General features: G+C 42.2%; 2 protein-coding genes across 22 annotated transcripts in view; one reads left to right on the top strand and one right to left on the bottom strand.

The window, feature by feature from the left end:
- The window catches only part of LOC109933193 (centrosomal protein of 63 kDa-like), a 124,428-nt gene extending 115,798 nt beyond the window's left edge, over window positions 1-8,630 (bottom strand). For 5 of the 10 annotated variants that reach the window (XR_007262213.1, XM_048597588.1, XM_048597597.1 and 2 more), the window contains exon 1: window positions 8,611-8,630. Coding sequence is in view for 4 of the 10 variants with exons in the window: in XM_048597588.1 (XP_048453545.1) it covers window positions 8,611-8,615 (5 nt within the window). In the remaining 6 variants the exon portion in view is untranslated. Of the gene's footprint in view, window positions 1-1,242; window positions 1,683-2,488; window positions 2,571-2,605; window positions 2,830-8,610 lie in introns of those variants that run through there. The other 5 variants (XM_048597590.1, XM_048597589.1, XM_048597591.1 and 2 more) reach the window with 4 other exon arrangements.
- Window positions 8,631-17,300: 8,670 nt separating this feature from the next.
- Window positions 17,301-27,688, top strand: part of LOC109929848 (proton-coupled amino acid transporter 4) — a 224,773-nt gene continuing 214,385 nt past the window's right edge. For 5 of the 12 annotated variants that reach the window (XR_007262239.1, XR_007262238.1, XR_007262240.1 and 2 more), the window contains exons 1-2: window positions 19,025-19,844; window positions 23,095-23,246. Coding sequence is in view for 7 of the 12 variants with exons in the window: in XM_048597744.1 (XP_048453701.1) it covers window positions 23,132-23,246 (115 nt within the window). In the remaining 5 variants the exon portion in view is untranslated. Of the gene's footprint in view, window positions 17,416-19,024; window positions 19,845-23,094; window positions 23,247-27,688 lie in introns of those variants that run through there. The other 7 variants (XR_007262237.1, XM_048597738.1, XM_048597739.1 and 4 more) reach the window with 6 other exon arrangements.

The following is a 27,688-nucleotide window of genomic DNA, read 5'->3' as shown; positions in this document are numbered from 1 at the left end:
CACCCTTAAACTCAAAATTGCAGTTCAAACTTTCTGAAAGACCTAGTTGCTAGTGGTTAATGCTAAATCTTAGTTAATGGCATAGCCAAGTTAATTAGTTTTAAGAATTCAAAAGGAAAAAAAGAGGGAACAATGGAGGTTGTAGATGAATGAGAGAACAGAAAAGAAAAAAGATTGGATTTAGAAAGCCAAATAAGGTAAAGGAAACATTTAGTATTTTAATTGTTATCTAAATATATGAATGTGATTGAACTCTCAAAAACAGTTCCCATGCTGGCCCAGAGAGATTGATTAGCAATACATCAAAAAACCTTGCATACTTGTATTTACCCCAATTAACTTTGTGGGAATATTAACGGACAATTGACTTGCAAAATGTGTGGCAGCTGTGGTTCAACTGGCAGCTCCCTTCAACCCCCTCACGTTTAAGCCAAAAAGGCAGTTCAAATTCCATGAGTCAACAAGGTGTAGAGCTGGATGAACACAGCAGGCCAAGCAGCATCACAGGAGCAGGAAAGCTGACGTTTCGGGCCTAGACCCTTGTTATCTCAGATTCTCCAGCATCTGCAGTTCCTACTATCTCAGTTCAAATTCCATTCCAGGATTCCAATACAAAAACCAAAGCTGACATTTCATAACATTATTAAGGTACCATTGCTAGAAAAAACATTAAACTCCATTCACCCTCTCAAATTGATAAAGATTCCCTATTGTTATTTTGAGCAGAATGGTTATCTGGTTATTAATCACATTACTGTTGTGGGAGCTTGCTGTACAACTTGATAGAGAGTTTCTTCCGTTGTAGCAATAGTTGATTACAAAAATACTGGGATATGCCGTGGTCGGGAAAGGTACTTCATAATTTCACGTCCTTTGTGTGTTCATAAAATTACAAGGAAGCTAAAGAAGAATGAATTTATGAAACGCTTAAATTGATCAAGTTCTGCAGATTCCCAAGTCAGCCTGTTTCTTGATCTGAATGTTTTGGCCCACGTGTATTTAATGTTCTACTTTGATTGAAACGCGCCACAATTCAAGTTCTTCCAGTGTTCTTTTGCACACCGACATTCAAAGAGGCACGAAAAACGCGTTATTGACACTGCTCCGTTCTTAACCAATCGCTCGGAATACTATCTAAGAGTATAGTAGCTGTTAAATGCGCACCTCAACACCGAATTACATCGTTTGCTAGAGTATACCAGCTTGATTAATCTTAGAAATTCTCAACCATCATATACTTACCCTCAGATTATTTTAAATCCAGCTTTCTGTTTCAAAGGAAATGAAAGACGCACCATTTACAATTCGTAAGTTTTGTTTTTCTTACTTTTCCTTCGCAATGTGATTTTAACATCAGCCGTTTCATTTAAAGGAGGTCTCGGTCAGCTGTTAGTGACGCTTGCCGCCATTGAGAGAGCATTTCGCGCTGCTGCCGTGAATTGGCGCTTCATTTGTGCAGGTTCTGTTTCTCGCTGCCCTTTTAAAGTTGTATTGAACTAATTCCCCAAACCAAATATTGCTGCGGTGTTAAATACACAGACATTACCAAAATAGTAAAACTCCTAATGGGCTTTCACATACTCTTCCCATAACACTCAAATAACTAATAAAGTTATCTAATACAAGAAAAGAGAAAATTAAGTATTCGTATTTGCAGGGTACTGTACTAGAAAATATGGCTCAAACAGGGTCTCTGTCCTGACAATAATACTGGATGTATGAACTTGTAAAAGCGAGATAAGCGTAAAACACACAGAAACTACTTGGCAAGACCTTGAGTTCATATCTACGACAAGCACATTTTAGAAAACCATGAATACCCTCCACGAATTTGCAGAAGTGAGGGTAAGATAAACTGTTCTATGTCGTCTCCTCTATGGCACGTGGAACAGAGTTGTAACTAAAGAATTTTTAAAATTTCTTTTCAAGTTTCTATTGCCTACTCACGTTGCTTGTGTGGTTAATGAACCCTGATTATTGAATTACACCCTGTAGCAAGTAGTTGTATTTCATTATAAGTGAAATTAAAGACACCATCACTAAGTCCAGACAGGGCTACCCAGCTGCGGGATTTGGGTTTTGTATATCTGATGAGGAACACAGAGATGGAGAGCAGAAAAGTGGTTGGGAATAGTTTTGTCATTGAATGACACCTCTGAACGAAGTAGGAAAACAGCATTTTAGTGATGTCTCACTCATAAACAACAACGAGTGATTTAATAAGTGGCACTTCAATCATTGCTCCAGAATCTATATATTTAATAGTTACGTTGAAAAACTATTCCATATTTACTTTTCAACGAGCTCTTTTTACGAAACAGCATTATTCTAATAAATTGCAGGATCAATCTCAACTGGACTAATTGAAAAGGTTAATAGCTTCCGGTTTATTTTGATAGGTTTACAATAACGTCTTAATTAAGGCTAAAAGAGTTTTCGCTTGATAATGGTAATATAAAACCCTAGGAAATAGTTGCATAATATTCACTGCAAATCAGGCGTCAATGGAGTAGATTCAGCATCGCACAGTGTAACCTGCTCGCCTCTCCTCGGCGCATCTAGTCGGAGGTCCCAACCCGTTAGAAAAGAAACGGTTTGTCTTTACCTCTAACGGTTTTATTCCATCCTCTTGTAATCAGCAGATTTAGGGAATCTGGATGTTCTATTACGTGTTTTGTTTTTCTGTATAAATAATATTGTCACTTTTTGAAACTGCCGAATCGTTTTACAAAAACAATTCTGAGAAACTCTCTCTCTCAAATGTTTCCAAAATTCGGCAATTAAAACCGTTTCGATGTGTAGACCCGCTTGGGCCGGGACGCGTGCACGGTGGCTGGTAAGCGCGTGCGCGCTGAGAAGGCCGAGCGGACAGAGTATACAACAGGAACGACATAGCACGGAGAAATTCGAGGTTTTTCCTCAACGAACATACGGTTTAAAAAAAACTGTATCAATGTACGTGTTCTTTTTTTCATTGTCACAGAACCAACGGCTTGAAATTCTATCCTTAAACATTACAACAGGGTAGTCTGTCGCTATCCTAGTCTGGAAGCACTCAAACTCCTCTGATCTCAGAATGCCTACTATGAATAACAGCGGCAGGATGTGCATGGTTATCTGAAAAAAGAAATTGGAGAGTTTATCAGCAAGATGTGGTGGGGGAGCTGAATGGAATAAGGAGCTCTTGCGGAGAGTGACCGCAAAATCAATGTCACTCTGCGCTGTAAGAATATATAGTACACCATTGCATTCTCAGATAATTTAGGAATGGGAAATATTTAAAGTTTTCGAGAAGATTTGCAGTTCGGGTTATGGATGAATTTATAGACATACTCGCTGAGGTGGTGGGTTTGGTTGCTCGGTAATATCGCCAGTGTGCCTCCAGTGAAGCGTCGGTGTTCTGTCCCACTTGTTATTTATATGCCTCGGTTTGCTGGGGTGGTTGGTGTTACGTCTGGTCCTGTTTCTCAGTGGTTTGTACACAGTCTAATTCCTTGTTTGTTGATGGAGTTCTGGTTGGAATACCAGGCCTGCAGGAATTCCCTGGTGTGTCTGTTTTGGCTTGTGCGATTATGGATGTGTTGTCCCAGTCGAATTCATCTCCCTCCTCTGTGTATAGTGAGACAAGTGAGAGTTGGTAGTGTCTCTTGGTGTCTAGTTGATGTTCATGTATCCATATTGTCAATTTTTCTTCCAGTTTGGCCTTTGTAGTATTTCTCACAGTCCTTGCATGGTTTTTTTGTATATTACCCCAGTTTTGCTGGTTGTAGGTATGGGATCCTTTATGTTTCACAGTAGCTGTCATAGGGTGGTTGTCGGTTTGTGGGCGACTCTAATACCTAGGGTCTGAGTCGTCTCGTGGTCATCTCTGAAATGCCCTTGATGTATTGTAGAGTGATTAGTGAGTCTGGTCGTGTTGTCTTCCTGTTGTGATCTGTCTTGGTGGTAATGGGCGATTGGTTTTTTTTTGTATCCATCCTTTTGAAGACTCAGTATAGGTGCTCCTGTTCTGCTTTGCGTAGTTCTGTGTTTGTGGCTCATCCAGATAGTGTCCTGATGCAGCTCCATTTGTGGGCATTGTGTGGTTACTGGTGTAATTGAGTACGTGTGGTCTTTCTATATACGCTAGTCTGGAGTTTGTTGGTTTTGCATTCTACCATCATGCCCAAGAAGGGTAGTCGGTTGTTCTGTTCTTTCGTGAATTTTATCCCGGTAAGGATGTTGTTTGTGTTGGTGGGTTTCTTCCAGTTTAGCGCGTTTTAATAATCTCAAAGGTGTCATCTACGTATTGGATCCAAAGTTTGGGTTGCATAGTGGGGAGTGCTACCCATTTTAACCTTTGCATTACTACTTCCACAATCAGTCCTGATATTGGGAATCTATGGTGTTACGTTGATTTTGTTTGTATAGGCTTTTGTTGAAGGTGAAGTGGGTTGTGAGGCACAGGCACACATCTAGTAGTTTCATGATGCTGTCCTTATTGATGTTGGTGTCCTGGGTTGCCTGATTTGTCCAGTGGAGTGGCAATCGTTTCTCTGGCTAGGCCAATGTTTGTTTATGGATGTAAATAGTGCTGTTACGTCAAAGGATATCATCACCTCGTCCTCTTCTATCCTGGAGTCCTTGATGTTGAGGAATTCTTGGGATGAGTGGATGGAGTGGGTGGTGTTGTCTACTAAGTATTTCAATTTCTGTTGTAGTTCTTTGGCAAGTCTATATGTTGGTGTAGCTGGCAGTGAGACAATGGGTCTGAGGCCCTCCTCTCCCTGGTTTGTGTTCCTAGGGGAGTCTGTAGAATTGGGATATATTGGATCTGCATGGTTTTTTTTTTTTGGTAGTCTATCTTGCTGATGTGTCTAGAGTTGTGTGATTTCTTCAGGGTCATTGTAATCCTGTTCCCTAACTGTGTCAGGTGGGGTATATGTAAGGATTAAAAATTGTGGTAGGAATGAAGCTCATTATTGAAGGTTCTCGCATAAGCCTGGGTATTGCTTAAGATGATGGTGTTTTTTTTTTTTTAACATCACTGGCATTACTTCTCCAGAAGATCAGCTGACTGGGAGCAGTTCCAAGTAATTTTCCAGCCACAGAATAGATTTAGACCAGTTAATCTATTTATCTTTTGCTTTGAATTTTCTTGCATTCTTGATTTCAAGAACAATTTTTTGAATCCTATTCATTTGTGTTTGGCACTTAGTTCAGCAAAATCAAATAAAATTTGTGCATTAGCATAAAACCAATTAGTCAAATTATTGCTTGACATTAAATATTAAAATGTCCAACTCTCTAAATATCTAACCTATGATATGATACTTGTTTTCTTTTCAGAAATTGATGAACTAATATAAATTTGAAAAATATGAAAAGATTTATGGGATTTGTGACTTTGATGTTTAGTTTGCCTAACCCTTTTCAAAGTGTTTTGTATATAAGAATGAAAAACTGATGCCTGAAGTGTGTGATAAATGTTTGCTGCTGATATTTGAGTTGTCACACCTAAAACTTAGATTAGTGCTCTTACCAATAAGAAGCAATGTCCATCATTCAAGGCAAAAGTTACTATTCTAAAATGTTTTACAAAATAAACATGGATCCATGTAAACTTTTATCTCAAATCACTTTAGCCAAATTGAAGCTGAGATCAGATGACTTATTCGAAGAATCATTATCACAAAACAAGGTCTAATAGTGGGTCAAACATTGCTGCAGGTGGAGTGCTTTGACGCTTCAATTGAGTTATGCTGTTCAATAGATTTTAGACCACTAAGGTTTTGGAGTAGATTTGTAGCTCTGGTTATGGTTGGTTGGCTCGCTGAGCTGGTCTGTTCTGCAGACAGCCCGTAGCATAGGACTTCCTAGAAGCCTGGTTCTCCACTAAGAAAGCCATCAATAAATATATAGAGCTAGACCACATATACAATCCATTATGAAGGAAAACCGGAAGTGAGGTAGTCCAGCTCAACAGACACCAGAGTTTAAATGACAGGTGGGAAAACACAACAATGCTTCATCAGAGGCTGCACTGCTGATGGTGATGAAACGTCTGCAGAACAGTGAACCAGCTCAGTGAGCTGACCATCTAAGAAAAACTCTAGGAAAATCCATGTAAAAAGCAGAGAAGTGTAGGGAAAGCAACCAATTATTTAGTTATTTGACAGGACAAAACCAGCAATTGAAGTTTAAACTTTCCTTCTAGGTACTATGAATGTGATTATGCTGACTTTCTCGAGGTACACCAGTGATGTAACTTGAGTTGGAAGTCTTTCACATACTGGAAAATCTGACCCATAATAAGTCCTGAAATTTCAATGCGTACAGGATGTGCCTCAGTAAGGCTTTCGACAAGGTTCTGCATGGTAGACTGGTTAGCAAGGATAGATTACTTGGAAAACAGGGAAGACTGGCTATTTGGATACAGAACTAGCTCAAAGATAGGAGAGAGAGGGTGACCATGATGGAGGCATGCTTTCAGACTGGAGGCCTCTGACCAGTGGTGTGCCAAATGGACCGGTGCTGGGTCTTCTGCTTTTTGTCATTTATATAAATGATTTGGATGTGAAAACAGGAGGTATGGTTGGGAAGGTTGCAGATGATACCAGAATTCCCCGGCATCTCCACAGATTTTGGTACAGCATGGTGGCTCAGTGATTAGCACTTCTGCTCACAGCACCAGGGACCCAAGTTCGATTCCAGCCTCAGGCGACTGTCTGTGTGGAGTTTATGCATTCTCCCCGTGTCTGCGTGGGTTTCCTCCGGATGCTCTGGTTTCCCGTCACAGTCCAAAGATGTGCAGGTGAGGTGGACTGGGAAACTTAGCATAGCCATGGTGCCCGGGGATGTTTAGGTTAGGTGGGTTAGACATGGGAAATACAGGGGTAGGGGAATGGATCTGGGTGGGCTGCTTTTTGGAGAGGCGGTGTGGACTTGTTGGGCCGAAGGGCCTGTTTCCACACTGTAGGGATTCTATGAAAATTGGTGTAGTGGGCAGTGAAGAAGGCTACCTCAGACTACAATGAGACTTTGATCAGATGGGTCAATGGGCCAAGGAGAAGCAGAAGGAGTTTAATTTAGATAAATTTAAGGTGCTGTATTTTGGAAAGGCAAATCAGTGTGGGACTTATACACTTAACAGCAAGGTCCTGGGGAGTGTTGCTGAACAAAGAGACCTTGGAGTGCAGGATCATAGTTTCTTGAAAGTGGAGTTACAGGTGGACAAGATAGTGAAGATGATGTTTTATATGCTTGCCTTTATTGGACAGTGCATTGAGTATGAGTTGGGAGGTCATGTTATGGCCATACAGGACACTGATTAGGCCACTTTTGGAATGCCCCATTCAATTCTGGTCTCCCTGCTATAGGAAGGATGTCATTAAACTTGAAAAGGTTCAGAAAAGACTTAAGTTTGTTGCCAGGGTTGGAGAGTTTGAGCTATAGGGAGAGGCTGAATGGGCTGGGGCAACTTTTCCTAGAGCATCAGAGGCTTAAGGGTGACCTTTTATAGAGGTTTATAAAATCACGAGAGTCGTTGATACGGTCAATAGCCCAGGTCTTTTGCCCGGAGTAGGGGAGTCCAAAACTAGAGGGCGTAGGTTTAAGGTGAGAGGGGAAAGATTTAATTGGGACCTAAAGGGCAACTTCACACAGAGGGTCATGTGTGTATGGAATGAGCTGCCAGAAGTGGTGGACGCTGGTACAATCTCAACATTTAAAAGGCATCTGGATGGGTATATGAATAGGAAAGGTTTGCAGAGATATGGGCTAAATGCTGGCAAATGGGATTAGATTAATTTACTTAACCTACTTGGCATGGACGAGTTGGACCCAAGGGTCTGTGTCCATGCTTTACAGCTCTGTAACTGAGGCATTTATCTGAATTTCCCATCAAAATTTGTTTAAACTACATAGTATTGATACCTCCACAAAAATATCAAAGAAGAATTACTATAAAGGAGTTAGATAATCTATTCTATTTTTACTTTGCACCAACATTCCTTGCTCTAATTTTAGACCCATATTTTTATTTTTTGTAGCTGTCTAAAGTTTTGCCAGCATTCCAGTCAATATTTTTTCCTCCACAAATACCATCAAAACAAATTAACAGGATATTAATTTGTTCCTATTTGTGTTCACTTGCCTTGTATAAAATGTCAGAATTACCTGTGTGACTGCTCTGGTGCAGTAGAATAAAGACTGACTTTGGAATTTGGATAAAATTCAAAGTTGTAAATGAAGAAAATCGGCAGTCTGGTTCTGCTGCGTATTGTAATTTCCTAAAGTGGCAGTTTGCAAGTTGCTCAGATGTTCTAGTTTCACTCTAATTCAGTTCATATTCTAATTGTTACAATCCCAGCTGATGGTAATATTGGATAAGTTAGATCACAGACTGAATCCTGGTTAGTTGGTTTTTTTCTTTTGCAGTTCAATACGTGGTGCTTAATCATTGAAACATGGTTACACAAAGTTAGAGGTGCTGTTTTTAACAGGACATAAGTTTACTACACAAAAGAAGAAACAAAACAAAGCTGCATATATGGAGAGAAGGCAGTTACAAAAATCTTAGCGTAATCTGTAAAACCTGTTACCCAATACTATCCTTTTGAAGATACTCACTCCATTCCAGAGGAATTTTTTTGATCTCAACTTTTTTCTTAAGTAACTGACTTCCTTGAGTTCCTTTTCCTTCGATTCCTGGAAAAAAAAAAACTGGCCTGAACCCCTCCCAATTCTGGTGGACTGAACCTTTTTATTTCTAACAACTTGATTTCTATCCAAACTCTCCTGGCTTGGATTTTCCACACTAAAACACTTTCACTAGGGTGACTGGTTCTTCTGACCTGAACATTTTCTTGCTAGGAGAAACTGTTCATTTCTGAACTGTACTCTAGATTCTTTTAAACTGAGATCTTGAACTTTCAGTTCTGAAGTCAAAACCAAACTGAAGGCCGTGATGTGTTTACACTACCTGACACTAAACTCAAAAGTATAAATGTTTTCTTCATTAACATGACAGGGGTTCTGCCAGGCAGTTGACTCAAACCATGTGTCTTCTGAGAAATGATTTTAGCCCATTGTCCAAATGACTTTTTTTTTTTTTTTTTAAGAAAAGATACCTTCATGGGACTAACGAAACTCCATCTTCCTCCACATTTTAAATCCAAACTCCAAAAATAATAAGTTATGCATGTTTATCACATCATACCTAGGCCAAGAAGACAATAGTTGCTGCTCTGGAAATTCACCTCTATCACAACATTTCTCTCTCTTACCAACTGTTGTCTGCTTGTACTTAAATTAAGTGTGTCGTCTAACTTCATCCCAGCATCTCCTTTTATGAATGCTGGTTTTGACTGTTCCCGGCAGTGCCACTGAGACATGCCCAGAAGTGAGTCACGGCTGGAGCGGCAGCAGAGCATGCACGGGCCGAATCCCAGAAGCGAGTCATGGGCCTGGGAGCAGAGTTGTGGCCTGAGCAGGTGTAGAGTGAGCCCAGGCCGGTCGGGGGACAAGTCCTGGACAGACTCCAGTGCATGGAGGCAGTGACTCCTTGTGTTCTGAAGTGCAGCAGGCATGGATTCAGTGAAAAAGGTCTACAACTTGAGTACCTTTAAAGATACTTTTTATTCTCATTCTGGTCTATTTAGGCTCTGTATCCCCATGCCAGTCTCTCTTTTTTTCCACTATTTCAATTCTGTAACAACACTTAAAGTATCTGTGCCTAAAATGGCATTACAAACTTTTCTGCACTCATTCGATTGCACGTGGCAATAGAAGCCATTCTATTCTACGAAATAGAGCACAGAATAATAATAGAAATAGGAGTAGAACATTGACCTCTGTGTAACCTTTGTACCATATTCATAATTAAACAGTAGTTATTTCTCCAAACAGCAAAGCTGCCCACGTAAATGTAGAACATAGAACATAGAACATTACAGCGCAGTACAGGCCCTTTGGCCCTCTGTTGCGCCAACCTGTTAAACCAATCTGAAGCCTATCTAACCTGAATATTCCATTATCATCCATATGTTTATCCAATGACCATTTAAATGCCCTTAAAGTGGGCGAGTCTACTATTTTTGCAGGCAGGGCATTCCACACCCTTACTACTGAGTAAAGAACCTACCTCTGACATCTGTCCTATATCTATCACCCCTCAATTTAAAGCTATGTCCCCTCGTGCTAGCCATCACCATCCGAGGAAAAAGGCTCCCACTGTCCACCCTATCTAATCCTCTGATCATCTTGTATGTCTCTATCAAGGCACCTCTTAACCTTCTTCTCTCTAACGAAAACAGCCTCAAGACCCTCAGCCTTTCCTCATAAGACCTTCCCTCCATACCAAACAACATCCTGGTAAATCTCCTCTGCACCCTTTCCAATGCTTCCACATTCTTCCTATAATGCGGCGACCAGAACTGTACGCAATACTCCAAGTGCGGCCGCACCAGAGTTTTGTACAGCTGCAACATGACCTCATGGCTCCGAAACTCAATCCCTCTACCAATAAAACCTAACATACTGTACGCCGCCTTAACAACGCTATCAACCTGGGTGGCAACTTTCAGTGATCTATGCACATGGACACTCAGATCTTTCTGCTCATCCACACTACCAAGAATCTTACCATTAGCCTCTGTATTCCTGTTACTCCTTCCAAAGTGAATCACCTCACACTTTTCCGCATTAAACTCCATTTGCCACCTCTCGGCCCAGCTCTGCAGCTTATCTATGTCCCTTTGTAACCTGCAACATCCTTCCGCACTATCCACAACTCCACCTTTGGTGTCATCCGCAGATTTACTAACCCATCCTTCTACGCCCTCATCCAGGTCATTTATAAAAATGACAAACAGCAGTGGCCCTAAAACAGATCCTTGAGGTACACCACTAGTAACTGAACTCCAGGATGAACATTTCCCATCAACCACCACCACTCTGTCTTCTTACAGCTAGCCAATTCCTGATCCAAACCGCTAAATCACCCTCAATCCCATGCCTCCGTATTTTCTGCAATAGCCTACCATGGGGAACCTTATCAAACGCTTTACTGAAATCCATATACACCACATCAACCGCTTTACCCTCATCCACCTGTTTGGTCACCTTCTCGAAGAACTCAATAAGGTTTGTGAGGCACGACCTACCCTTCACAAAACCGTGTTGACTATCCCTAATCAAATTATTCCTTTCTAGATGATTATAAATCCTCTCTCTTATAATCCTTTCCAACACTTTACCCACAACCGAAGTAAGGCTCACTGGTCTATAATTACCAGGGTTGTCTCTACTCCCCTTCTTGAACAAGGGGATAACATTTGCTAGTCTCCAGTCTTCTGGCACTATTCCTGAAGACAATGACGACATAAAGATCAAAGCCAAAGGCTCTGCAATCTCCTCTCTCTGGCTTCCCAGAGAATCCTAGGATAAATCCCATCCGGCCCAGGGGACTTATCTATTTTCACACCTTCCAGAATTGCTAACACCTCCTCCTTATGAACCTCAATCCCGTCTAGTCTAATAGACTGTATCTCAGTATTCTCTTTGACTACATTGTCTTTTTCCTGTGTGAATACTGACGAAAAATATTCATTTAGCACCTCTCCCATCTCTTCGGACTCCAGTAACAACTTCCCACTACTGTCCTTGACCGGCCCCAATCTGACTCTAGTCATTTCTTTTATTCCTGACATACCTATAGAAAGCTTTAGGGTTTTCCTTGATCCTACCTGCTAAAGACTTCTCATGTCCCCTCCTGGATCTTCTTAGCTCTCTCTTTAGGTCCTTCCTGGCTAACTTGTAACTCTCAAGCGCCCTAACTGAACCTTCACGCCTCATCTCTACATAAGCCTCCTTCTTCCTCTTGACAAGATTCAACTTCTTTAGTAAACCACGGTTCCCTCACTCGACCACTTCCTCCCTGCCTGACAGGTACATACTTCTCAAGGACACGCAGTAGCTGTTCCTTGAACAAGCTCCACATTTCAATTGTGCCCAGCCCCTGCAGTTTCCTTCTCCATACTATGCATCCTAAATCTTACATCATCGCCTTTCCCCCAGCTATAACTCTTGCCCTGCGTTATATACCGATCCCTTTCCATCGCTAAAGTAAACGTAACCGAATTGTGGTCACTAGCACCAAAGTGCTCACCTACCTCCAAATCTAACAGCTGGCCTGGTTCATTACCCAGTACCAAATCCAATGTGGCCTCGCCTCTTGTTGGCCTATCTACATACTGTGTCAGGAAACCCTCCTGCACACATTGGACAAAAACTGACCCATCTGAAGTACTCGAACTATAGCGTTTCCAGTCAATATTTGGAAAGTTAAAGTCCCCCATAACAACTACCCTGTTACTTTCGTTCCTATCCAGAATCATCTTTGCAATCTTTTCCTCTACATCGCTGGAACTTTTCGGAGGCCTATAGAAAACTTCCAACAGGGTGACCTCTCCTTTCCTGTTTCTAACCTCAGCCCGTACTACCACAGTAGACGAGTTGTCATCAAATGTCCTTTCTGCCACCGTAATACTGTCCTTGACTAACAATGCCACACCTCCCCCTCTTTTACCACCTTCCCAGATCTTACTGAAACATCTAAACCCTGGAACCTGCAACGACCACTCCTGTCCCTGCTCTATCCATGTCTCCGAAATGGCCACAACATCGAAGTCCCAGGTACCAACCCATGCTGCAAGTTCACCCACCTTATTCCGGATGCTCCTGGCATTGAAGTAGACACACTTCAAACCACCTTCCTGCCTGCCGGTACACTCCTGCGACCTTGAAACCTTATTTATGACCTCACTACTCTCAACCTCCTGTACACTGGAGCTACAATTCGGGTTCCCACCCCCCTGTTGAATTAGTTTAAACCCTCCCGAAGAGCATTAGCAAATTTCCCCCCCAGGATATTGGTACCCCTCTGGTTCAGGTGTAGACCATCCTGTTTGTAGAGGTCCCACCTACCCCAGAATGAGCCCCAATTATCCAGGTATCTGAATCCCTCCCTCCTGCACCATCCCTGTAGCCACGTGTTCAACTGCTCTCTCTCCCTATTCCTCGCCTCGTTAGCATGTGGCACGGGTAACAAACCAGAGATAACAACTCTGTTTGTTCTAGCTCTAAGCTTCCACCCTAGCTCCTTGAATTTCTGCCTTGCGTCCGCATCCCTTTTCCTACCTATGTCGTTGGTGCCTATGTGGACCACGACTTGGGGCTGCTCCCCCTCCCCCTTAAGGATCCCGAAAACACGATCCGAGACATCACGGACCCTGGCACCTGGGAGGCAACACACCAACCGCGAGTCTCTCTCGTTCCCACAGAATCTCCTATCTGTCCCCCTAACTATGGAGTCCCCAATGACTAATGCTCTCCTCCTCTCCCCCCTTCCCTTCTGAGCAACAGGGACAGAGTCTGTGCCAGAGACCTGTACCCCATGGCTTACCCCTGGTAAGTCGTCCCCCCCAACAGTATCCAAAAACGGTATACTTGTTTTTGAGGGGAATGGCCACAGGGGATCCCTGCACTGTCTGCCTGTTCCCTTTCTGTCCCCTGACTGTAACCCATCTACTTTTTTCCTGTACCTGAGGTGTGACTACCTCCCCGTAACTCCTCTCAATTACCCCCTCAGCCTCCCGAATGATCCAAAGTTCATCCAGCTCCAGCTCCAGTTCCCTAACACGGTTTCCCAGGAGCTGGAGTTGGGTGCACTTCCCGCAGATGAAGTCAGTGGGGACACTAGTGGTGACCCTTACCTCCCACATTCTACAGGAGGAGCATACAACTGCCCTAACATCCATTCCCACTGTTCTGAATTCCCAAACAGACAAAGTTTTTAAAAAAAAAAAAAAAAAACTAGTAGCCTTACCAAATCAGCGCTCAGAACCTTTTTTTTTTGGTTAGAGGAGGAGGATGGGTGGGAGACACTACCTCGGTAGTGTTTCGGGTAAAGCAACCGGCCAAATATATTACCTCACTTACTCCAAAAATGGAGTCACGCGAGGTAAGACTTTTATAATCGAAAAGCTCACCTTCCCAGGTTGCCCTCGCGCTTCCTCCCGGACTCCCGCCGCTGAAACAACTGAAGGGTTTGGAGGGATATGAGCCAAATGCTGGCAAATAGGACTTGATGAATTTAGGATATCTGGTCAGCATGGACAAGTTGGACCCAAGTGTTTGTTTCCGTGCTGTATATCTCTATGACTCTGATTCTGTGTATGTTGGCAGAAGTCACACGACACCAGGTTGTAGTCCAACAGGTTTATTTGAAATCACCAAGCTTATGGAGCATAGCCTCTTCATCAGGTGAAGACTTCTGAGGACACTGACAAAGAGGCTATGCTCCATAAGCTGGTGTCATGTGATTGCTGACTTTGTCCACCCCAGTCCAACACCAGCACCTCCGCATCTATGTATGTTTTCAAAGATGACCAACTGTGCATACTCCAAATGTTGTGATCAGTTTCAGTGGCATAATGATGGTGGTGGAGCAATGACAGTGAATTCTGACAATTATACTGTGAATGTTACTGCAAAGTCTGGGCCAATTTGTGTTTCTTTAAAGCTGTGAAAGTAGGGAACAAGATAAATGAAAGTAGGTTATCTTTGTTATTGAAGAAGTCTGAAACAAGTGACCATAAATGCAAGACACAGAAGATATTTAGAACAATGGAAGACATTTACAGAGTTCTCAACCTATGAAATTCAACCCAGGTGATGAGTTAACACTTATTTTTACTAGTTATGAAATTAATGTACTTGAGGGAGAAAGACTTACACTATCAGTAAATGTGTGAAGTTAATTGAAACCATTGTTAACTCAAATTCCTAGTCTACTTTTCTAAATCTTTTATGATTCTACAAAGAGAAAGTATAGGAACTGTCAAATAAAATCAGTTAATGAATGCACAGTTGGAAACAATAAGTTCTTTCTCAAAAAAGGACAAAATAGAGAAGTAAGGCACAGGAACCGACCCTTTGGCCCTGCAAGCCTGTGCTGATGATCATACCCTGACTAAACTGAAAAACAAACCTTCTGTCCTTATTTGGTCCATATCACTCTATTCCCTCCCTATTCATGTAACCATCCAGATGCCTCTAAATGTTACCAACATGCCTGCTTCCGCCACCTCCTCTGGCAGTCCATTCCAGGCTCTTGCCACTCTCTGCTTCAAAAACTTGCCTTGCTCATCTCCCTCAAACTTTTGCCCTCTCAGCTTGAACCTGTGCCTCTTTGTAATTGAAACTTCAACTCTGGGAAAAAGTCTCTGACTATCTACCCTATCTATGCCTCTTATAATTTTGTAGACCTCTATCAGGTCTCCTGTTAGCCACCGTCTTTCCAGTGAAAATAATCCTAGTCTTTTTTAACCTTTCCTCAGGACTGGGCAACATCCTGGTAAACCTTCTCTGCACCCTCTCCAAAGCTTCCACATCCTTTTGGTAATGTGGTGACCAAAACTGTGCACAATGCTCCAAATGTGGCCTACCAAGGGTTTTATATAGTTCAAAAGAACAATCAAAATAAAACATTCACATCAGACAACATAACCCAGCAAATTCTGTTTCAGGAAATAAAACATTTGTTAGAACATATTTTTACAAACCTAGTTGTTAAATCTTAAAATTAAACATAAAGAATTGATAATGGAGAACAAGAAAAAGGCAGAGAAATTAAAACAACCAGTTATGTTTTCTTCTGTGAAGACAACACAAATAACTTACCAGAAATGTTATAAAAGCAAAGGCATTTTTTGGGGAGGAGGAATTGAAGGAAATTTGTCTTGGTTTTAAAAAAAAATGTTGGAAAAGTTAATGGAATTGAAAACTGATAAATCCCTCGGCCTCATAATCTACATCCCTGAGTACTAAAGGAGGTGGCCATAGAAATAATAGTTGCATTGGTGTCATTATGCTAAGTTCTATGAAATTTGGAATAGTCCCAGCAGATTGTAGGATGGCAACCATAAGCCCACTATTCCTTTAAAAAAAAAGGAGGGAGGGAGGAAATAGGAATTACAGGCTGGCAAATCTAACATCAGCAGTAGAGAAATTGCTGGCGCCTATTACAAAGGACGCGATAACAGAACACCTTTGGAAATAGCAACAGGATTAAGTTAATAAGGGAGATGATGTTTGACAAACTAGTTGATATTTTCTGAGGACATAACTAATAGAATTGATGAGGCAGCACAAGGGTCTGTGGAATAGTTGAACTTTCAAAAAGCTTTTGATACAGTCCTAAATTAAAGGTTAGTGTGCTTAATCCAAGCACATAGGATTGGTGGTAATCTACTGGCTTGGATTGAGAATTAGTTAGCAGACAAGAACCAAAGTAGGAATTAAGGGTATTTTTCAGAGTGGAAGATGGTGCCTAGTTGGGTACCACTGGGATCAGCACTTGGGCCGTTGTTATTCATAGTATATGTCAAAAATTTGAATGAGGAAATCAAACGTAATACTTCCAAGTTTGCTGGTGACACAAAAGCGTGTAAGATTGTTACTGGTGTGGAGGATGCAAAGCAGCTTCAAGGCAGTTTAAACAAGTTCAATAAGTGAGTAAATGAAGAGATAATACAATATGGATAACTTTGAAGTTGTCCACTTTAGTTGGAAAACTGGAGTGGTAGAGTACAATTTTAAATGGTGATAGATTGGGAAAAGTTGATGTACAAAAGGACTTGGGTGTCCTTGTACTCATTGAAAAGTAGCAGGCAGGTGCAGCAAGCAGTTACGAAGGCAAATGGCATTACGGAAGGCTGTGGAGGCAAACTCACTAAGTATGTTTAAGAAAGAAATAGATAAATTTCTCATAGTTAAAGCTGTCCATGGGTATGGGAGATTACTGGCATATGGTGTTGAGATAGATCAGACATGGTTATGTTGAATTGTAGAGCAGGGTCAAATGACCATATGAAAACTGAAAGAACTGCGGATGCTGTAAATTGGGAACAAAAACACACTTTGGGCTTGGTGACCCTTCCTCAGAACGGTTCTTTAACTTTCTTTAAAGTTTAATCAGATTTCCTAACCTTGGGGGTTCCCTGCATTGTCACCATGGACCTTCCCCTCTGCCAGCTTAATGGATATTTTGGGGTCTTGTGAATATAAACTCATCACTGAGGTTAAACGCGATTTTGAAATACAGCTAGCCATTCCTGCTTGCCATAGCTGGTGGTTTGATGAAGACTTTGGGTGAGTACTTGGTTTTGTTCTTATGCTGTGGTAGTTTTGCAAACCAATTGTTTTTTTTTTTCACCTCCAGAAGTGTCTGAGGCCTCGTGGTGTCGATCGGGTCGGTGGTTTTCGGAGGTCACCGGTTGTCAGGTCTACAGGTTGTGGTCGGTTCCCGGTGGTTGGAGATGGCTGTAGGGACTGCTGTCGAGGTGGTAGCTATCTGGAGTCCTTCTCCTGGTGGTAACTGCAGGGGTAGCTTGTGTGGCGGATTACACTTTTTTTTTCAAGTGAGACAGGGCCTGCAATTATACTAAATTGCAGGTCTCTTCCCTTTGCGCCAAATCTGTGCTTCCCAATTGTATTGTATTACTGTTGCCCCCACTTTTTTGATGTGAATTGGCTTCTTGATAGTTTAGAGTAGGTGTAAATGTATTTTGAGTAGGTGGAATGTCTGGTATTTCTGTAGATGAATATTAATTGAAGTTGGAAACAGCAAGAACTGTAGATGATGTTGTCACAGACAACAGTGTGGAGCTGGAGGAACACAGCAGGCCAGGCAGCATCAGAGGAGCAGGAAAGTTGACATTTCATGTTGGGACCCTTTTTCAGAAATGGGTTTATTCTGAAGAAGGGTCCTGACCTGAAACATCAATTTTCCTGCTTATTAATTGAAGTTGGATGTCTTGGTATCTGTAAAGGCTCCATGATGTCTGGGTTAAGTTGGTTTCTTAGGTCTGGTGAATTATTCTTTTAGGGTTGAGGTGTGAATTAGATTTTGTAATTGAACAATGGTTCCAGGCAGCTGTCTCTGACTGTGTATTTCCCTAGAGCATAGCCCAGCTGCCTTTTTATTTAATCTTTAAAGCCCAGGGTTTTAGTCCAGTATTTTAAATGACAAGGATTTTTGCTCAATCCTACAGGCAATGAGCAAGATAGATGGAGAGCCAGTAGTCATAATCTGTTTGGATTTCCAGATTATCTTGGACAATGTATCACACAGAGGGCTGCTAAATAACATGAGGCTATTGTGTACGAGATAAGGTACTGGCATGGATTGAGGATTGGCTAACTGGCAGAAGGCTGAGTTTAAAGTTGTCTTTTTCAGGGTGGCAGCTGGTGACTAGTGCAGTTCCACAGGATTCAGTGTCGGGACCGCAGCTATTCAAATTATTTGTTGCTGATCTGAACAAAGGAGCTGAGGGTATTGGTGTTAAGTTTGCAAATGACAAAAGTAGATGGAAGGACAGGTCCTGTATCTAAGGAAGGATGTGCTGGTGTTGGAGGGGGTCAGGAGGCTTACAAGAATGAACAAAAACAGAAGTTGCATGAAAAGCTCCAGCAGGTCTGGCAGCATCTGCGAAGAAAAAATGAGAGTTAACGTTTTGGGTCTGGTGACCCTCGGAACAAAAATGATCCTGGGCATGAAGGATTGTCATATGAGGAGCGGTGAAGGATTGTCATATGAGGAGCGGTTAAGGATTCTGGTTCTGTACTCGGTGGAGTTATAGAGTCATAGATTTTATGGCCCTTCAGCCCAATTTGTCCATGCTGCTCATCCAGGATGAGGAAGGGATCTCATTGAAACTTACAGAAGACTGACAGGCCTGGATAGAGTGGATGCAGAGATGATGCTCCCACTAGTAGGGGAGATGGGGACCTGAGGGTACAGTCTCAGTGAAGGGAGGACCCTTTGGAACTGAGTTGAGGAGGAATTTCTTCAGGTAGAAGTGGTGAATCTGTGGAATTGGTTGCTGCAGAATGCTGTGATAACCAAGTCATTGAATGTCTTTAAGACAAAGATAGATAGGTTTTTGATTAGTAAGGGGATCAAAGGTTACAGGGGAAGGCAAGAGAATGGGATTGAGAAACATATCAATCTTGATCGAATGGCAGAGCAGACTTGATGATCTGAATGACCGAATTCTTCTCTGATATTTATTGGGCAATTAAAGCCATAAAACTACTGCAAACACATTCCAAAGGTCTGGTGTAAAAAAAACCTAAATTCATTGGAATATCAAGTGTCCAGATAAGTGAATCAGGAAATTAAAATCAAGGGAAGAAAATCTGTGTGGAAAATGCATGGGCCCAGTCTGCCAGAAAGAAAATACTAAATTTAAATATTCCCTGGGCAAGCAGTCGAGAGACTGTACATTCACTTTCAGAAGAGCACACATTTAGCCTGAGACAGGCTCTGCGCACACGCAGTCTGGGCTCGGTGGGGAGGGGAGAGGAGACTGCACATGCGCTCTCTCTGGGTTTTGACATTTGTGTTTTGGGGATGTGCAGGGGGGCTGAGTTCTCACGGTGTGACTGTGTTTGTATCTGTTTCATCAATGCCCGACTCATGCTGCAGTTAAAACTGGCCGTTGACAGTGTGGGCATTCCTGAGAGGCTGACGCCGGGGAAGATCGACGCCTGCTCGGTGGACTTGTAGTTTTTGAATTTGCTTCCTCCAAGGGGTTAATATTTCCTGCGAAGTGGGAGGATAAAACATCAGACTCACGTTTATCTCGAGCAGCGGCCTGTCAAAATTTATATCTGAAAACGCCAGTATTCTCTCTCTCTTTTTGTTGCTTAGAATTGGTTTGAAGCAAGGAAATCGGTTGTAGGAGGAGGCGGCGTGTGACGTGGCGCAGCAACTGACATGGAGCCCGGGGAGGAAATAGGTAATTGGGCAATCGGTATTACTGGGGCTGGAGCTGAGGCCAGGGGACTAGGTGGGGAAGCTGCCTTCCAGTTATGATACAACACTGCAGAACTCATGGTTAATGCACCAAAAGCAAGCCGATCGGCTCAGTTCATTAGCAAGTAAAAACACAGTTGCTGTGATTATGAGGAGGAGAAGTAACTTCCCATGAAAATGTTGTTGTTTATAAAGAAACTGACTATTTTTAGACGTGCGAACGTTTTATTTTTCGGTTAAAGAGACTAGTTTTTTTTTTAATTTCTTGCCGTGTGCCTAACACTTATATTTATGAATGTACCCAGTATGTAAAAGGCGTCTGGATGGGTTCATGAATAGAAGGGTTTCGAGGAATACGGGCAAAATGCTGACAAATGGGACTAGATCAGTTTAGGATATCTAGTTGGCATGGACGAGTTGGACCGAAGGGTATCTTTCCATGTTGTATAACTGAGATAATTTGTTGAATGCAGAACATTTCATTCATACATTAGAAGCAAAGTTTAACAACAATATCTGGTTGGCATGGATGAGTTGGACTGAAGGCTCTGCTTCCATGCTGTCTAACTCTGACTCTCTGTGATAACTTGTTGAATGTAGAACGTTCCATTCATGTATTAGAAGCAAAATTTGACAACATCAGGCATATCTTTTTGGAATGAATACTCCCTTGATCAGTGTATATTCTTGTCATGTATGTGGCTGTGGTCAGATAAGACAACTAGATGTGTCTTAAGTTTTTTTTTGTGAAGATATGTGGTCAAACAATTTGTCTTGCCTATTTTATAAAGTATTCAATTCAAAATGTAATATGATGCTGGGAAAGTTGTTGGAAGGACTCCTGAGGAACAGGATTTTCATGTACCTGTATTTGGAAAGGCAAGGACTGATTAGGGATAGTCAACATGGTTTTGTGCATGGGAAATTGTCTCACTAACTTGATTTAAAGTTATTTGAAGAGGATTGATTAGGGTAGAGTGGTGGCCTTCAGTAAGGAGTTTGACAAAGTTCCTTATGGTAGCCTGGTTAGCCAGGTTAGATCATGTGGAATACAAGGACAACTAGCCATTTGGATACAGAACTGGCTTGAGGTAGACAGAAAATGGTGGTGGAAGGTTGCTTTTCAGACTGGAGGCCTGTGTATCTCGAAGGTTGCCTTAGTGGACACTTATCCGAAGATTGGAAGCTGAATGACCTTAACTGTTGAAGTGTTCCCTGACTAGGAGGGAACATTCCTGTCTGGCAATTGTTGCGCAGTGTCCATTCACCCATTTTCATAGCATCTGCATGGTCTCGCCAATATACCGTGCCTCGGGCATCCTTGCCTGCAGCGTATAAGCCAGATACATTGGTCAAGTCACATGAGTATCTGCTCTGTATGTGCTGGGTGGTGTTCCCACATGTGATGGTAGTATCCATGTCGATGGTCTGACATGTCTTGCAGAGATTGTGTATTGCTATAGAGTCCTACAGCATGGAGACAGGCCCTTCGGCTCAAACTGGTCCATGCCAACCAAAATGTCCATCCACGCTAACCCCATTTTCCTGCACTTGGCCCACGTCCTCCTAAACCCTTTCCTATCCATGCTTTTGTCCAAATGCCTTTTAAGTGTTGTTAATGTAGCTGCCTCAACCATATCTGCTGGCAGCTCATTCCATAAGCGTACCACCTTTCTTTTTTTTTAAAAAAAAAGTTGCCCCTCCGGTTCCCATGTATTCTTTCCCCTCTTTTATGTTAAACTGATGCCCTCTGGTCCTCGCTTCCCCAACCCTGGGGAAAAAGACTGAGTGCGTTCACCCTATCCATGCTTCTCATAATCTTATACACTTCTGTAAGATTCCCCCCTCAGCCTCCTATGCTCTAAAGAAAGAAGTCCTAGCTTGTCCAACCTCTCCCGATAACGCAGTCCCTTGAGTCCTGGCAACATCCTTGTAAATTTCTTCTGCATTCTTTCCAGTTTAATAACATCCTTCCTGAGGCAAGGTGACCAAAACTGAACACCATATTCCAAGTGTGGCCTCACCAACGTCCTGTACAACTGCACTGTAACTTCCCAATCTCTGTACTCAATCCCCCAGTATGCCAAAAGCCTTCTTCACTGCCTGTCTACCTGTGACTCTGCTTTCAGAGAACCGTGCACTTGAATTCCAAGGTCCCGCTGTTCCATGACACTCAAGGCCCTACCATTCACCATGAAACTCTGACCTTGATTTGACTTTCCAAAATGAAACACCTCACACTTAGCTATATTAAACTCCATTTGCCATTCCTCAGCTCACTTCCCCAGCTGATCAAGATCCTGCTGCAATTTCTGATAACCTTCCTCACTGTCCACAATACGGCCTATTTTAGTGTCATCCACAAACTTGCTAATCATGCCTTGTACATTCCCATCTTAATCATTGATAACAATAGATGTAGATAACATTAGATATAGATGTGTTGTGGTTGATGTTGTCCCGAAGGCTGGCTAATTTGCTGCGAATGATGGTCTGTCTAAGATTCAGCAATTGTTTAATAGCGAGAAGTGCAGGGGTAGTCATCGATGATATATTGAAGACTGTGACGAACATGGCATAGTCTCTCTGTTCCATGGAAATACTGTATGATGAAGGATACTGTATCAGTCGTATCCAGTATCTGTCTTGAGGAGGCTGTTGTGGTTTTTTGCTGTGGCATGTTGGAACTGGTGATCGATGAGTTGAGCATATTAAAGAAGCCATCCCTTACGGACAGGCCCTGTGCATATACAGGATCTGCTCTGATGAGGAGGAACGTTGCGAACATTTACAGATTGTGAAGCACGTCCTCATAGAAATGGGATATGATGCTCAACTCTTTAATCGCCAGGTCAGACATGCCACATTGAAAAACTGCAATGACCTCCTCAGAAGACCGACACAGGATACTACCGATTAGAGTACCCTTCATCGTACATTCTTCCCAGGAGCAGAGAGACTACGCCATATTCTTTGCAGCCTTCAACACGTCATCGATGACAATGAGCATTTCGCCAAGATCATCTGTACACCTCCACTTTTTGCCTTCAAACAACTGCCAAACCTTAAACAGACCATCGTTCACAGCAAACTACCCACAACACCACACAACCTGTGCAGGACCTGTCAGATCATCACCATAGATACTACCATCAAAGTGGGAACACCACCCAGCACATACATGACAGTTACTCGTGTGACTTGGCCAATGTTATCTGTCTCGTACGCTGCAGGCAAGGATGCCCCAAGGCATGGTATGTTGTCAAGACCATGCCGACACTGACAACGGATGAATGGACACCACGCAACAGTTGCCAGACAGGAATGTTTCCTCCCAGTTGGGGAACACTTCAGTGGTCAAGGACATTCAGCCTCCGATCTTTGGGTAAGTGTTCACCAAGGCAGCTTTCAAGAGACACAACAACCCAGAATTGCTGAGCAGAAACTGAAAGTTAAATTCCAAACATATGAAGACGGCCTCCACCGTGATCTTGGGTTCATGTCGTGCTACGTATGACCCCACCACACTGTTTTGTATCTGTAAAATCTCCCTTACTGTCCTGTTTTGACACTGTCACCTTGATAAATTGTTATGATCTCGCTACCTTAATTAGTTTGTACAGTTTTGGATTACTTATTACTTCAGTTAGATCCTCGGCATGCGACTCTTGTACCTATTGTGTGATTCCAGTCATTTGATTTGTCTCCATCGCCACCTTATTTTTAATATCTTGTAATTATCTCTCTGCTTCATTTAATCGGATTATAGGTCATCCCTTCGTTGTTATTCAGCTGTTGCACTTTGCTCACACCATCTGACACTTTTGATCACCTGCAGAGACTTATTATTCAACACTCCACTCACAGCATTTGTATGATCTTTAGACCTCTCTACCTTTAAATTCTGTGTCTGTGTGCTTCCCTCTCATTTCACCTGATGATGGGGCCATGCTCCAAAATCCACTTTGCTTGGATCTCTTGGGCTGTCGTTTTCTTGACTGGTCTGTTATGGCGGACCTTAGCAAAAGAGTTTCCTTAGTTCATGTATACCATGTCAAATACGATAACCTCAACAACACTGCTCATTAAGTCCTCAAGATCTAGATTGACACCCCTGGCATCTGAAAATGCACAGTTGATAATGCAGAATAAGGAAGTCAATTTCTGTGTTGCTCCTGAAGCACAGTAACACTGGTACATCAGCATTGTATTTGGCACGCAATCAGTAGGTGTAAAGAAGTGTGATATCTGTTCACTAGATACCCACTAAAACGCAGAAAAGCTTAGGATTTATTTACCTAAGTATAAGTGAATTTTTAACACTGTCTTGATGGCTACAAGAGCAACTTCTCGGGCTGTTTAAATGTATCTGACAAGCAGAGAGGCTCATTCTTTTGAATTTTAAGTATAACTGGAAATCTTTCATTTAATGTGCCTCACCTGTCGTCTTCCCATCTTTCTCTCCCTCTATCACTTATTGTGCAAGATGTTAGATTAAATATTCTAATTTTCACTTATGATTTAGATGTTTTGTGCCTAAAGGATGATTTGTTAGTCTAGTTCAGAGGCATGCTGTTGCTTTCCTTCGTTCATGTGGATCTCTTCTTGTGTAGAGGGTACTGAAATGCATGGTATCCCAAAAATAGTAAGTTGCTGTGAAAACGTCTATGAAAAATCTGCGCTGACAAATGACTAGTAGAAGATGAGTGCTGTACTTTCATCACTTAACACAAAATGTCAGCCAAGATGCTGAATTGAAAGACTGCTAAGTTTAAAGGAACAATATGGTAGGAATATCAAATCTGTTGAGTTTGGAACATGGGAATAAATACATCAATCAAGGATATCAATTGCTTAGTAATACTGTAGTGCACAGATTGTGCACTACAATACTGATGTCCCACAAACACCTGAGAAATTGATAATAATCCTATGGAGAGAAGTTACATAATGAAATACTTTGGCAAAAGAAAACTTGGTTAGTGCTTCAAACATTATAAAGTTCCTGGGAAATATCTGGGGGACACATCATTTAAACAAAGTTTGAGTTCACCTACACAATGAGATGATTGAAAATTTGACTCGAGTAAGGTTCTAAGGAGTGTCTTGGTGATTAAGTTCAGAAATCACAGAATCCCTACAGTGTGGAAACAGGCCATTTGGCCCAACAAGTCCACACCACCCCTTCAAAGAGCATCCCATCCTGACTCATTCCCCTACCCCTGCATTTCCTCATGTCTAACCCACCTAGCCTGCACATCTTCAGACTGTGGGAGGAAGCCTACACAGACATGGTGACAATGTGCAGACTCCATGCAGACGGTCGCCTGAGGGTGGAATCGAACCTGGGCCCATGGCACTGTGAGGCAGCAGTGCTAACCACAGCCATCGTGACATTTTAATGGTGGCAAGTCAGTCCGAGAGGACTAGAGGGAATCACAAATCCTGGGGTATTTGAAATTGTAATACGGCTGCCAATGAAGGAAATATTTGAATCCGGAATGTTCAGAACCACTTTTGGAGAAGGCCGTACAAAGAAGGGCATGCCTGGACTTAATTTTAGGTAGTGCAACCAGACAAGTGGCTGAAGTGTCAGTGGTGGAGCATTTTGCAGACAGCAATCATAACTCTCTTAGATTCAAGATTATTGTGGAAAAGGGCAAGGATGGGCTTGAAATCTAAGTTCTAAACTGGGAGAAGGCCAGTTTTAATATGATCGGATATGATGTGGTTGGACTGCAGTAGGAGCAGATATATTTTGGTAAATCTGTGTCGAAGCAGTGGGATGCATTCAAGAAGGAAATAGAGAAGGAACAGGGCCAACGAGTTCCTGTAAGGAGAGTGTGGGACCAACAAATCCATCAAACACTGGATGTCGAGGGATATGTAGGATTAAGAAAAGAGGCTTATGGAGGGAGGCTTAAGGCAGATACCGAGGACTCAAAATAGCAGTGCCCGAAGAGGAGTATAGAATGTGCCAGAGGAGCTTTTTAAAAGGAAACTATGAGAAGGAACAAGGGGCACGAAATGATCATGGCAGCTAAAACAAAGGAAAATCCTAAGGTATTTTACATGTGCATGAAGGGTAAAAGGATAACTAGGGAATGATTAAAGCCCATTAAGGACCACAGGGTAATTTGTGCATGGAGTTGGAGGGCATAAAGTAGTGTTCTAAATGAATACTTAGTGTCACTGTTCAGTTGTAAGAGGGATGATGTGGGAATGGAAATCAGTGAGAAGGAGTGATAAGATTTTTAAAAAAAAAAAAAAAAAAATTAATAATTAGCATAGATAGAGAGGAGATTCTGAGTGGTCTGGAGGCTTAATATGAGGCCTGGGTGAAATGTATCCCAGGTTGTTGAATGAGGCAGGGGAGGAAATAGCATGGGCGCTGGCAATAATGTTCAATGTGTTACTGTTATTCAGCAAGGGATAAACCAGGAAACTACCAGCCAATCAGTCTAACCTCAGTGGTGGGGAAACTATTGGATGCAATTCTGAGGGATGGAATTAATCTACATTTGGAGAGGCAGGGATTAATCAAGAACAGTCAACATCTTTTTGTTAAGGGATGGTCATGTCTGACCAACTTGATTGAATTTTTCAAAGAGGTGACCAGGTGTGGATGAGGGCAATGCATTTCAAGTGGTCTACTTGGACTTCAGCAAGGCATTTGATAAAGTCACCCATGGGAGAGTGATAGCAAAAGTAAGAGCCAATGGGATTGAAGGAAATTTGTGTATAATTAGAATTGGCTGAGTGGCTGGAAGCAGAAGATGATGGCTGAGGGGTGATTTTTGTGACTGGAAGCCCATGTCTGGTGGAGTTCTTTATAATTGCTGGGGCCCTTACAGTTTGTGTTACATATAAATGATTTAGACTTAATTGGAGGAAGTTGTTTGGTAGTTCATGGATGATATGAAAATTTTTCAAGTGGTAAAGAGTGAGGAGGATAGCCTTCGATTACAAGAGGATCGAGACAGACTGATCAGGTGGTTGGGAATTCAGTCCATATAAATGTGAGATGACATGCGGGCAGGACAAACAAGGCAAGAGAATGCATGATAAACAGGCCCCTGGGAAGCACGGAGGATTGGAGGAACCTTGGTAATGCATGTCCAACTGACCCTTACGTTGGCACACCAGGCAGATGAAGTGGTTAAGAAGACTTTTTATTAGCTGAGGCACAGAGTTTAAGAGCAGGGAGATTATGCTGAAACTGCACAAAACTGTACAGGCCACAGCTAGAATATTGTGTGCAGTTCTGGCATCTACATTATGGAAGGGTTGTGACTACATGGAGAGGATGCAGAGGAGATTTGCCTGGATGTTGCATGGGCTGGAGAATTTGTTATGAAACGTGATTAGATGACTTGGGGTTGGTCTCCTTGGATCTGAGGAGACTGGAGGTGCATGATTTAAGATGTATAAAATTGAGGGCCATAGATATGGTAGACAGGAAGGAACTCTTCTCCTTGGTGAAGGTATCAATGACTAGGGGCATAGATTTAAGGTAACGGTCTGGAGGTTTAGAGGGGATGTGAGGAAATTTTTTTCACTCGGAGGTTGGTGGGAATCTGGAACTCATGGCTGTAAGGGTAATAGAGGCAGGAACCCTCATACTATTTAAGAAATGTTTAGATGTGCACTTGCAATGCTAAGGCATTCAGGATATGGACCGAGTGCTGGAAAGTAGGATTAAAATAATTAGGTGTTTGTTTTTGACCAATGCAGATTCAATGGAGCAAGGACTTTTTTAAAATTTATTCATGGGATGAGCATTTTATGATAGAGATGAATTATCACCCTTGTAGAGTGAACATCACT

Source organism: Rhincodon typus, chromosome 6 (assembly GCF_021869965.1).
Source record: "Rhincodon typus isolate 14 chromosome 6, sRhiTyp1.1, whole genome shotgun sequence".
Taxonomy (NCBI): Eukaryota; Metazoa; Chordata; class Chondrichthyes; order Orectolobiformes; family Rhincodontidae; genus Rhincodon; species Rhincodon typus.
This window is presented reverse-complemented; position numbering and strand designations above follow the sequence as displayed.